The sequence below is a fragment of the Notolepis coatsorum genome (genome assembly GCF_963971535.1).
Source record: "Notolepis coatsorum genome assembly, chromosome: 19".
NCBI classification, from domain to species: domain Eukaryota; kingdom Metazoa; phylum Chordata; class Actinopteri; order Aulopiformes; family Paralepididae; genus Notolepis; species Notolepis coatsorum.
Genome location: NC_140183.1, coordinates 51,802,460 through 51,815,645, shown reverse-complemented (window position 1 = coordinate 51,815,645; position 13,186 = coordinate 51,802,460). Strand labels below are relative to the sequence as shown.

The 13,186-nt window shown below is 42.7% G+C and overlaps 1 protein-coding gene across 1 annotated transcript in view; it reads right to left on the bottom strand.

Moving 5' to 3' along the window:
- Positions 1 to 13,186, bottom strand: part of LOC311246499 (mitogen-activated protein kinase kinase kinase 5) — a 63,384-nt gene that overhangs the window by 43,262 nt on the left and 6,936 nt on the right. The window contains 10 exon segments of the mRNA XM_084336649.1: positions 196 to 280; positions 1,422 to 1,517; positions 2,362 to 2,411; positions 2,825 to 2,929; positions 4,260 to 4,410; positions 5,084 to 5,243; positions 6,098 to 6,210; positions 6,700 to 6,870; positions 7,366 to 7,472; positions 12,641 to 12,809. Of these exon segments, the coding sequence (XP_084192775.1) occupies positions 196 to 280; positions 1,422 to 1,517; positions 2,362 to 2,411; positions 2,825 to 2,929; positions 4,260 to 4,410; positions 5,084 to 5,243; positions 6,098 to 6,210; positions 6,700 to 6,870; positions 7,366 to 7,472; positions 12,641 to 12,809 (1,207 nt within the window).

Sequence of the window (13,186 nt, the reverse complement as noted above, 5' to 3'; positions counted from 1 at the left end):
ACAAGCGGAAGTATACTTGAAGTGCTAAAACAGATGTCTCATTCGGAGACTTATGAAGCTCTGGGTGGACATGCCAAACTGAGGCCTGGGTTTCTGGGAATAACATGAACAACACAAACACACCACGCCACAAATGATGTGGAAAATAAATCACTATGAAGGCTGTGATTATGAGAATAGAGAGAGATAACTGACCTCCAGTATTCCTCCAGTGAGATGACTGGGGTCCTCCACAGGGGCCTCGGCCTGCCGCAGCAGAGAGTTCACCAGCTCACAGAAACTAAATGGGGAAACAGTATGACATCACACAACAGTATGACAGCACACAACCGTATGACATCACACAACAGTATGACAGCACACAACAGTATGACAGCACACAACAGTATGACAGCACACAACAGTATGACAGCACACAACAGTATGAGAGCACACAACAGTATGAGAGCACACAACAGTATGACAGCACACAACACACAACAGTATGAGAGCACACAACAGTATGAGAGCACACAACAGTATGAGAGCACACAACAGTATGAGAGCACACAACAGTATGACAGCACACAACAGTATGAGAGCACACAACAGTATGAGAGCACACAACAGTATGAGAGCACACAACAGTATGACAGCACACAACAGTATGAGAGCACAACAGTATGACAGCATACAGGATGGCCATACTGTTCATGTTATACAGTACATACATGTACACAATGGACTTCATTTATCTAGCAAAGTACACAAATGATTGTATGGAGAGCTTTTTGAAATATATACAATCAAACAAATGTCCACTTAAAGTTAGGTTATGATAATGATTACGCCAAAGCAGTTGGCGTGCATATTTTGTGTTTTACACCTGCACTACCTATGTAACTTTTTCAAGAAAAACTACTAGCTTTAAGTATAGTGTGAGACAAAAAGAAATATTACTTTATTTTATTTTATGAAATATCAACCTTTTACACATACTTAAATATTGATAAATGAGGCCCAATCTCTCTGGCCATGCAGGGTGATAAGATGTTGGCACACTTCAGAGATCTCCTTTCTAATAGCCGAGAATGATGCCATTTATGAAAGGCTATTTCCACCTTTGTGGCTAATGTCAACAACAGAAGGGTCTGAAGGGAGGGCCAGCAGAGGAGATGAGTGAGTCATCGTATACACGTCTTTCTTTTCGGGTCACTCAGTTCCCTTCACTATGTTTGTCTATTTGTCTGTCTGTCAGACACTCGGCTCGCCCGCCCGCCTGAAATAATAATCCACTTCTCTGTCAAGTCGATAAATCAGATGGTCTGTTTATTGTCAGTCTGTATGCCCGTCTGACCACCGGGCAGGTGCGTGCACGCACACAGACACCCTGCCCACCCACCCGCCCACACATGATCTCAGCCGGTGTGTGTGTTGCTCACCCTTTACAGTGGAGCTCGGAGGGGAAACAGAGCTGGAAGTCATCGGAGTTGTAGTGGACATACAGGAAGCAGCTCCGCTCATCAAACTTCGAAGCGCTGGGAGGTCAAGGAAAGGGTTAAATGACACCTTCGAAACCAATCACTGAGTCACTTGTGAACAAACATCTGTGTGTGTGTGTGTGTGTGTGTGTGTGTGTGTGTGTGTGTGTGTGTGTGTGTGTGTGTCTTTTTTGGTTGTTGTTGTTGTTTTTGTCACAGGGATCCCTTGTCCTCACTGGAAAAAACTATTTGAATACTACTGAATGGCCGAGCTGTCTGAAATGATTAGAGGTATTCCTGGCACCTACTGTATCGCCCCCCTTTCTCTATTCCAGGGAAGCAACCAGCACTGTGTTTGCATAATTCAGAGGATATAAGCACAAAGTAACCAAGTAGTGGACTTGTTACTTAATTTGAGCAGAGGCTAAGCAGAACAGGCTCCTCTCTCTCCAATGTAAAAAAAAAAGAAGTGTTTCCTATCTTTTTCCTCAGTAGATTACAATCTGATGAATTACATTCACATCAAGTGAGCCACCAGCTGACGGTGTTTCACATACAAAAACAAATCCGGAAACCATGTATTGGCTAATGGGCAATTGGACTAGCCAAACAAGGGTAAAGTACACTGTGACACTGATACGTCGGCAGAAATACACCAACGCACACAAACATCAAGAGAGCGAGAGCGAGAGCGAGAGAGAGAGAGAGAGAGAGAGAGAGAGAGAGAGAGAGAGAGAGAGAGAGAGAGAGAGAGAGAGAGAGAGAGAGAGAGAGAGATGTTTCCAGACAACCAAATGTGTTTTGGCTCCCAGGCATTTTGCTGAAGGCCTGAACACACCCAGACCAGTAAGTAGGATGGCTTAGTGGCTATTAGCACACGCTGTACAGCACAGGACTGTACCTCACTCCCCGGATTGCAGAGGCTGGGAAAGTCCACTCGTGTAGGCCTTTCTATGGAAACAGAGAGGAGGCGCAAATGACGAGAGGAGTATGCACATACATACATATACACACACACACACACACACACACACACACACACACACACACACACACACACACACACGCACGCTACGTAAAGTAAACAAATACAAAGAGGTTTATTGTCACGTCCACACACAAAGGAAAGAAATACAGCGTAAACAGCCCTCTGGGCGATTAGGCTCCTTCCAACGCGTCGACACTCGAGACACACGGCAAACACCCCGCGCCTTCTATGGTTAAACACTGACAGAGAGAGTTTGTTGAAGAGAAGACAAAGTCTGCGTCTACAAAACAGCCGGAGAGCACGTGGGACACGGCGTGTGCTGACAGGTGAGGAGCCACAGGTATTTAGTGGGTAAGGGGGGGTGGGGCAGGCATACCTTTAAGGGCGTGACATGCTTCAGCTGCACCATGCGACTCTCGTCCTCCTCGCTCACACACACCACAGTCGGTTGGAAGATCTTGCTGGGCTCTAGGATGAGCACCTGCAAGGCAGCGAGCGGTGCGACTTTAGAATTCTACTTGATTCAAGATTCAAGAGGTTTATTTATCACATACGGTACATACCAGGGCATACAGTGAAATGCGGTTGGCCATGCCCGCTTTGATTGTGCAAGAATACAATAGTAAATAATAGTAAATAGTAATAAAATAAGTAGAATAAACATGATAAAATAGACATGTTAATAAATCCTGAGATTACATTATACAGATATACAGTTTTACTTCTATGTCCCTATGCTATACTTGCTATTACTAACAATGCAATAATCACAACAAGTTATTTTCTTAAAGTGTCCTTTTTCCCCTTCCTTTAAAGTGTCCTTTTCTTGTGTGTTTAAATTGACCTACGGTTGACTTGAGATTTAGTGTGTACACATAGTAGGGATGGGCATTTTAAATAAAAATCCAGATACTCGCGCCCATCCCTAACACATAGTAGAAGAATTTACTTTCTGGTCAACACCCCGTATCATAACCGTATCAAAACGCTTACTGTACAAACTGATGTGATATTAGAGAGACTATTTTAGTTTTACATCAGATGTGTTGTACCATTGAATCACTTTGACGAACGCATGCTACCGGAGATCATTGAGAGTAGTGATTAGATGAACGCATGCTACCGGAGATCATTGAGAGTAGTGGTTAGATGAACGCATGCTACCGGAGATCATTGAGAGTAGTGGTTAGATGAACGCATGCTACCATGCTGAGAGTAGTGGTTAGATGAACGCATGCTACCGGAGATAACTGAGAGTAGTGGTTAGATGAACGCATGATACCATGCTGAGAGTAGTGGTTAGATGAACGCATGCTACCATGCTGAGAGTAGTGGTTAGATGAACGCATGCTACCATGCTGAGAGTAGTGGTTAGATGAACGCATGCTACCATGCCGAGAGTAGTGGTTAGATGAACGCATGCTACCATGCTGAGAGTAGTGGTTAGATGAACGCATGCTACCATGCTGAGAGTAGTGGTTAGATGAACGCATGCTACCATGCTGAGAGTAGTGGTTAGATGAACGCATGCTACCATGCTGAGAGTAGTGGTTAGATGAACGCATGCTACCATGCTGAGAGTAGTGGTTAGATGAACGCATGCTACCATGCTGAGAGTAGTGGTTAGATGAACGCATGCTACCGGAGATCACTGAGAGTAGTGGTTAGATGAACGCATGCTACCGGAGATCATTGAGAGTAGTGGTTAGATGAACGCATGCTACCATGCTGAGAGTAGTGGTTAGATGAACGCATGCTACCGGAGATCATTGAGAGTAGTGGTTAGGTGGCATCACAAGCTGCAGGCTTACAGGGCAGCGGCCAGTGGACACGGTGGGTTTGCAGGCCTGCAACAGTAGCTCCATCCAGAACTCCACCGTCTCCTGTTTAGGAGACTTCACCTCTGGAGGCTTGGCAAACTGACGGTACAGGATGTACGTTTCCATGATGGAGCCCACATACCTCGGAGAACACAAAACAAACTCACTCATCACAAATGTATCTAATATGGAAATAATAATAATGAAGTAGATTTATATTGTGCTTTACACTAAGGGGCAGGGGTAGTGAGACAAACAGACAAACATAACACAAACACCCAAGGAACGATGGGGGAGGGGGAGCTAATAGAGAGCAGTGGAGAAGAGATTGGTCATTTTGAGATTCTCTCTAATGTATTGCAGGAGGGTGTCCCAGAGCCTTGGAGCTGCCCCGGAGAAGGCTCTGTCCCCAGAACTGCGTAGACTTGGACCTGGGGGTGGAGAGGAAGCAGGCTGATCTGAGGGACCGAGAGGGTTGGTAGGGAAAGAGGAGGTCTGTGAGATATGGGGGGGGGCTGTTGGTGAAGGGACCAGGATTTTATAATTGGTATTTTAGGACTGGGGTGCTGTGGTTGGGTGGATGCTAGCACTGATGCCAAGAGTGAGTTGCAGTAGTCAAGATGGGTGGAAGTGAAGGCAATGAATAAGCAAGACTGACTTCCTTCCTGTGCTTTCAAATGTGGCGTTGTATCATGAGCTCAATCAGATTATACCCTGAATAACTCAAACCTTGTGTGATGAAGTGTCAATGATTAAATGTCGTGAATCGGCTATGATTTGGCAAGTGAGGGGGCGTTTCAAGTCAAGTGACTCACCATATGGGGGCCTTTAGCCTGTAGAGTTTCTGCGAAGCCTCGATGACCTTCTTGTGTTCATTAGCCAGGATGCTGGCCCCCAGGTAGAAGCCCACGTCCCAGTAGTCCTTCATCTTCTCCAGGCTGCCCTTCCTCCCCAGCAGACTGCTTAGTGTCACACCTGGGCATCATTAGGAGATTGCAATAGAAAGTTATGATTTAATGATACAAAGACACAGATGAATTTGTTAATGCAGAGATATGAATGGCATAACAGCTGGTTGGAAGTTGGGAGAATGTGTGGCTAGCAGGGTAATGGGTATTGTAAATTGTCTCTTAACTAAAGACAATGAATCAGAGTTGAAATAAGTATCATCTCCAAATCATCAAACTATGCAAGGAGCAGTTTATTTCCACGTACTATTGATTCTTTGTGCCTGGGTAGCTCAGTTGGTAGATCGCTCGCCTTTGAATCTGGTTCTGGGTTTGATATCGGCCGCCACCAACTCAGCGTATGATTAGCACAGCTTGGGTAACTAAGATGTGCGGTAAGTAGGGCTGCACGATTATTATAATTTCTTTCTTAACTCTTTTAACTTTTTACTTAACTTTTTTAAATGATGCCGAATCTGACTTGCGTTATTTTGTATGTTACAAGAGACTTTTAAGTTTAAGTCAAGCACTTTGATATATGTTATGTTTAAGTTTAAGTCAAGCACTTTGATATGTTATGTTGTCTGTTTAAGAAAGAGTGCAATAAATTATTTTATTGAAAAAATAAGAATCGTGATCTCAATTCTTAGAGAGAAAAATCGTGATTCACATTTTAGCAAGAATCGTGCAGCCCTAGTGGTAAGAACTGGAAGCTGATGGTAGGTGTGGCGCTCCACCTCAGCAATCAGTCCCCATGGTCTCCCTGGCGCATTGAAAGGGAGGATAGACTCCCTCGTTGTACGGCTGACGGCGACAGTAAGCTGCTTCGACCTACTTACTTACTGATTCTCTTTGATAAAGTAGGTAGAGAGAGAAAAGCACCTAGCTTGCGCAGCTCAATGGAGGTGTCAAATTCGTGGCCGGCCGCCATCAGGAGGACCACATTGTTGATGCCAGAATGAAGAGTTGGCTCTGCCTCAAAAGCCTTGCCATACCTGGGAATCATATGAACAATACTGAAGGCCCAGCAACATAACAAACCTGTTTTGTTAGACAGTCCTGTTTACACTAAGTAGGTTTCATGACCCATAAACCCCATTCAAATACCATTGCATACACATGACCCTAGAAACCCCATTTACATCCCATTGTATACACATGACCCTAGGACCCATAACCTCCATTCACATCCCATTATATACATTACAAAATGCAAATCAGATGATTTTTTTTCTTAATTCCTGAAAAGCTATCTTTTTGTGGGATATAGGAGTTTTCATTCGACAGCTGAAATTAATGGAAAACACATGACATAATTGTTAGGCCTATATCTAAAAAATTTAAGATGATTTCAATTCCACCGGTGGTGACTGCAGGGGGATTGCAGCCTACAAGTGCATAAAATAGAAAATCCTTCCTAATGGACAGGGGACCACTAATGAGCAGGATAAGATCCAAACAGGTTACTTGACGTCTGTTCCTACCAATAGCAGGCCTGGTCTCTGCTGCAGATGTCAGTGAAGCTGGAGCTCATGAACATGTCCTTGTAGATCCGCCCACACAGACAGTAGACGTCTGAGGCCACCTTGCCACCCGACTCCACGATGGGCAGGATCACCTCCAGCGCCTTGACGCGGTCACCTGGGCGGTTCCTCCTGGTGTGAGGAACATTCAACTTGGATCAACAAGGGTGGGACTCGAATGAACCCTAATAATAGTAAAAGAAACTATGGAAAGATTGTGTGTAAACCTTCCATCTTTTCAACAATGACCAGGGCTGCGCCGATACCACTTTGTCACTGCTGGTATGAGTTCTGAACTTTCAGTACCGGCTGATACAGAGTTCTGATCTGAAACACTGCTGTCACCGAACAGTATAGACTTAGCCTAAGTCTTAGAGACCATCAGTTTGGGGTCACTGGACAAAAATGATTGAGATATAATATATTTTTCTCCATTAGAGATCTAACCGGTATCCTGTTTAACGTTGGTTTCGGATCGATATCCGACACCAGCATTGGTATCCGTGCATCCCTAACAATGATGAGGGTGTACAAGTGCGTATATTCTGTCATCAACACTTCTCAGCACGTCTCCACTTTCATCAGTGAACCAAAACATGGGTGGAACTACAGAAGGCATCAGGGTACCTGTTTAGTGCAAATATGTAGTGAAACTTGATGTTCTGATGGGCCGCCACCACACACATCGGCAGGGTGTTCAGAGTCTCCACCAGCTTGATCATGGCATCATAGTCCTGAGTACAGAAACAGAGCAGAATTACAATGCATTATTTACCAGGCGGCTGGAAGATCCCGAATCGTCACCTCCTGTCGTTGATCTTATTAATGCAATTTGTCACCGCCACAAATATTGTAGCCCTAATGTCAACAATCCGGTGTTGGTTGTTCTGTTCATAATCACCCTTTCAAGGTTTCCATAATCACCATCTAATTTCCTGAATACCGTCCTGCATGAGGTCATGTGTGGACAGACACACACTGTCAATGTTTCAATAGTGGCAGCCAACCGTACATGATCACCTGTCGCGCAAGCCATGGTGTTCAGGATCAGTTAGGCACATGGACACACAGACACACAGGCATGCACGCACACAGGCACATGGACACACAGACACACAGACACGCACGCACACAGGCACATGGACACACAGACACACACGCACACAGACATGCACGCACACAGGCACATGGACACACAGACACACAGACACGCACGCACACAGGCACATGGACACACAGACACACAGACACGCACGCACTCATGGTATACCATGTTTATTCCTGGCTAAAAATCAAGCGGAGGTGATACATAGTTTTGTATTTTTTTATTTCTTTTTCTTTTTCTTTCATTTTCAATGCAGTTTCCAGAGTTTCGAGTTTTAGTTAAAACATGTTGTTTGTTTATTATAATATGAGGAGTATTTTTCAGGGGCAACATTTAAGACATTCAGAAGAATGTTAATAGAGTTAACTGAAATACAAATAAGAACTAGACTTTTTAGACAAAATATAAATAAATATACAGAAATGTCTTTAGTTTTAGTCATTGCCAATGTGGTCAAATGTGTCACCACAGCAAACACGAGGAGGCATTGGTGCATAATGCTCATTGAGACTGGGATGATACATGACTCTGACTCAATTTCCTCAAAGTACACAATATAGTTTAGTCTACCGGTAGTTTTTATTTTTTATTTCAGTTAGCTAAAGGTTTTTTTCGTCTAGTTTTAGTTTTTTGTTTAGTTTTAGTTAACCATAATAACCTGGTACCACATAGTTTTAACACCATTTGTGTGCACACGCCTTCTTCTGACCCTTGCTCAACCCAGTTGTTGTAGTCGTGATTTATAGTTTTTAGCTTCCATTCCAGTCACCCTTGCACAGCACTCTTGGGTATACACTGACTAGACTCTAGTGACTAGAGCCTGACATTTGGTCAGGATTCCCATCGGACATGAGTCAATTTCACTATCAATCCTGTGATCAGGACGGGACGGGAAAGAAAATCAACAGGAGTAGGCAGGACATTAAAGTGAATCTCCATATACAATATGCAATGTGTTTTTGATTCTGAATACAATTCTGTCCATTCTCTGTTGTTTCCAGTTCAGAATCGTTGCATTGCATAATAAGCATATCCCCTCAAAATAAACGGGATGGGAGTCATTTGGCCTGAGGAGGCCCAGGAGATGGAGCATCTACGTTTTTTGTATGTAGGAAAACCCCTGTATACACACACACACACATAAGCACATTAGGGCTGTCTTAAATGCTTCGAAGCTTCGAACGTTCGATTCGATGGCACAAGCTTCGAACATTAAAAAAAAAATCGAAGCTAAAAAAAAAAAAAAAAAAAAAATTTACTTCGATTTGTGTGTGTGTGGTGTGTGTGTGTGTGTGTGTGTGTGTGTGTGTGTGTGTGTGTGTGTGTGTGTGTGTGTGTGTGTGAACTACCCATCCCAGTTAGGACAGCCGAATCCCGTCCAATCTTTCGCCGTCGACTAAAGACTCACTTCTTCAACCATTATCTGAAATGATAAAAAAAAAAAAAAAAAAATCTAACCGTGACTAACCTTGTCCTAATAAACTAACCTACACTGTAACACGCAACACTTTGATGAACATTGTTACTCAGCTGATAGAGTTGTACCCTTCTTGCTGTCTTGTCGTACAGAACTTGTAAGTCGCTTTGGATAAAAGCGTCAGCTAAATGACTAAATGTAAGTGTGTGTGTGTGTGTGTGTGTGTGTGTGTGTGTGTGTGTGTGTGTGTGTGTGTGTGTGTGTGTGTGTGTGTGTGTGTGTGTGTGTGTGTGTGTGTGTAGGTGTGTGTGTAGGTGTGTGTGTAGGTGTGTGTGTGTGTGTGCGCACCTTGTAGAATTCCACACATAAGAAAGAAAGATACTGGGATGAATAAACAAAATAGGAAATAAAATGTAGAAATGCATGCAATACATAAATAAATATGAATCTCCATATATGAAATATAACATTTAGATAAGGTGCTACTGAGATGTTTTGGTGAGTTCTTTGTTTTTTTGTGGAAGTTGCCCTTCTTAATTCACTGATAATTGGTCTGTAGTGGAGTCTACAAGGTCTACATTGCCGGACCATGTAGAATCCGGACCTTGTAGACTGACATAATTCTGTGCATAGTTTAGTCTACACAGGCCATATTTCAAATAATCTAAATCTTACTTCATTCATCTTAAACATTCTTGATTTGGGGGATTGGTAGTTCCCATGAAATCTGAAGTTGTTCAAACGACAACAGCGATCCACCTTGAATTAAATCACACAGCCAAGTGAAACCTTGTTGGATGCGTCAGTCACGAAAGGGGCTACTTAATTAATTAATCCAACCCACTTTATTTATAGAGCACATTTAAAAACAACAACGTTTACGAAAGTGCTGTACAAGTCCCACAACATAAGATAAAAAAAAAATATATATATAAAAAAAAATTACAATTATTTTTTTTAAATTTAAAAAAAAAAAAATTCAACGCTTCGAATTAAAATCGAAGCTCGGCCCCGAAGCTTCGATTGCCAAAAAAAGCTTCGAAGGTCAGCCCTAAAGCACATGCATGACTGGAACGCTATTCAAGACACCCTTAAACTTACAGCTCTTACTTCACTGACTGCCTTCAAGAATATACTCAACACGCTCTTAGTAGATCCCTCCTGCTCTTGCTGATACCCAGTTTCACACTTGGTAACACACACAACATACAAGCACTCATTCCTCTTCATACTCGCACCTAGACACACGCATCTGTTTGCACACACACACACACACACACACACACACACACACACACACACACACACACACACACACACACACACACACACACACACACACACACACACACACACACACACACACACACACACACACACACACACACACACACACACACACACACACACACACACACACACACACACACACACACACACACACACACACACACACACACACACTTTCACCCCCCCCTACTCCTCCCCTGTTTATTTTGTTTGTACATAGGCTGTGATTGATTGATTGATTGATTTTTATTGTGGAGTAAAAGACAGCATCCAAGGGATAAAAACATGAGAAAGTGCAAGCACTTATTTCCATCATGGTCCCTGATTTTGGACATGGACAGACATCATAAAACATAAGAGCATCATAATAAAACATAATACAACAGAGCATCATAATAAAACATAGAGCATCATAATAAAACATAGATCATCATAATAAAAAAACAGAGCATCATAATAAAACACATAGCAACCCCATAAAAACACTCCCTACCCTCTCCTTCCTACGTGGCTATTCTATACTTCACTGGCTAGCCATTTCTTTGTGGCACGTCTAAAACGTCCCCCCTCTTCGATGTTTTTCAGGGCCACTGGAAGCTTGTTCCACTCCAGTGCTGCAGAATATAAAAAGGTAATTGTGCCCATTAGGGAGTTAAATTTTGGCAGAATAAAATCCGTACTGCTCCTTCTAGTGGAGTATGAATGATTGTCACGGAATCGATTAAAATAATTAGATAGATATTTCGGACCTGTATTTTGAACTATCTTGTGTGTGAGACCTAATTTGATGTGAATTACCCTTTTATTGACCGGAAGCCAGTTTAGTTGCCTAAAGAAAGTTGGCCCTAGGTGAGTGCGTGGAGGTAGCTTAAGGACTACTCTCATTAATTTGTTTTGAGCTGTCTGAAGTTTGTTTTTCAGGACCTGTCGAGTGCCACTGAATGTGCATGTGTTTATTTGTTTATGTGTTTTTATTTTATTATTAACACTTTGATCGCCGGGGTTAAATTTATAATTTACCATCCCTCGCCAGCCCTATTTAACATGGAGAAGTTCCCCTTCTTTGCAGGGCTATAACTTTTTAAATTGTATTGCTAAATTGACATTACCATGGCCCATTCAAAGTCCTATATCTATTGTTCAGGGTGTAGCAACGTTATACTTTTTCATTCACATATTCATACTAAAATACGGTCTAAAGTATAAGTATGTTTTTATCGTTTTCTGCAGCTTTCTCCAGAACGTGATTTATAGCCCTAAATGCATTATATTGATGATTGTATACAGTTTGATAGCAATCGGCGCGAGATAAAAAATTTCAACTGCACGTACTTCTAGAAGTTACTACGTATGATCTGATGTTGACCGGATGGGCGGGGGGTCGTTTATAATTCCGTGGGCAACGTTATATCATTCATCTAGTGTGGGTGATATGATCATTAGAGCAGTTAGTATAGAATACATTACAAAATAACGCTGAAACTCACCGTAGCTTCCTCTCGCCGTTGGGAGATGAGCGTGGAACAGAATTTTTTCTATTATGGGATGTAGAAATACCCGATCCATTTCCAGGTTGTATAATAGTATATACGTCCAAATCATGTTGTTTATGGAGTTATTGGCAACGGATCGATATCCATTGTGTCGAGCTCGAGTCCCGGGACCTATAGCGAGTGATCGGACCAAATTGAAATGAGCACCAGCTTCCACTTCCCTGTTTCTTCCCTGGGCGATCCGCCGATCGGCCACCAGATGGCGCTCTTGAACCGTTAGAGAGTTTACAGGGGCTCACCAGTACATATAATGTCTCCGGGGGAGAAATATGATTTCGATCACAGATTTTTGAAATATTGATATCAAAGACGCTGTCCAGCGTCATCGGCAGAATAAGCATGGCGGGGAATGACGTGTTCCAGCGTCAACAGCGATTAAAGGGTTAATATATAATCTTTTTAAAAAAAATTATTATTCCTGTTGGGGCCTCTTGGACCAGATCGACATTGTAAATAAGAAACCTGTTCTTAATGTTTTATCTGGCTAAATAAAGGCAATATATGCAAGCAGGGAAAATAACACACACACACACAGACCTGAACGTCTCGGTATGAGAGCAGCAGGTTCATGACTATATCCGGGGTGAGAAGCTCCACAGTGTCCAGCCGTTTCTGGATATGTCCCAGCTCCTGGCTCAGGGACTGGCCGCTGAACCGCTCCCGCGCCGTGCGGATCTCATGCCGGATCGACTCCCGAAAGTACTCACTGTCATCAAAGGGCACAGCAGTCAGTCAGTGCACTGGCGCCATACATTTCCAAGAATTTATGATCTTCATATCCACTGAAGTTAAGTTGAAGATCCAAGCAAACAATGAGGACATTATATTAACCCAGTTACTTGCAGATATCAAGTCGTGACAGGCGTAGGTTACTGGTATAACTTGTCTTTCTCACAAGAAGAGGCATTAGCTGTTATACAACCTATGTGGATACTTTGTTTGATGTACGTTCCCATTTTCTGCTTAGTGGTCATTATTGAATATTACTAAATGAGAAATTGTGATTATGTGTATTTTGTTTCTTGTTTGTAAATTTATATATATATATATATATATATTTTTTTAGGGATGCCCTTTAGTGGG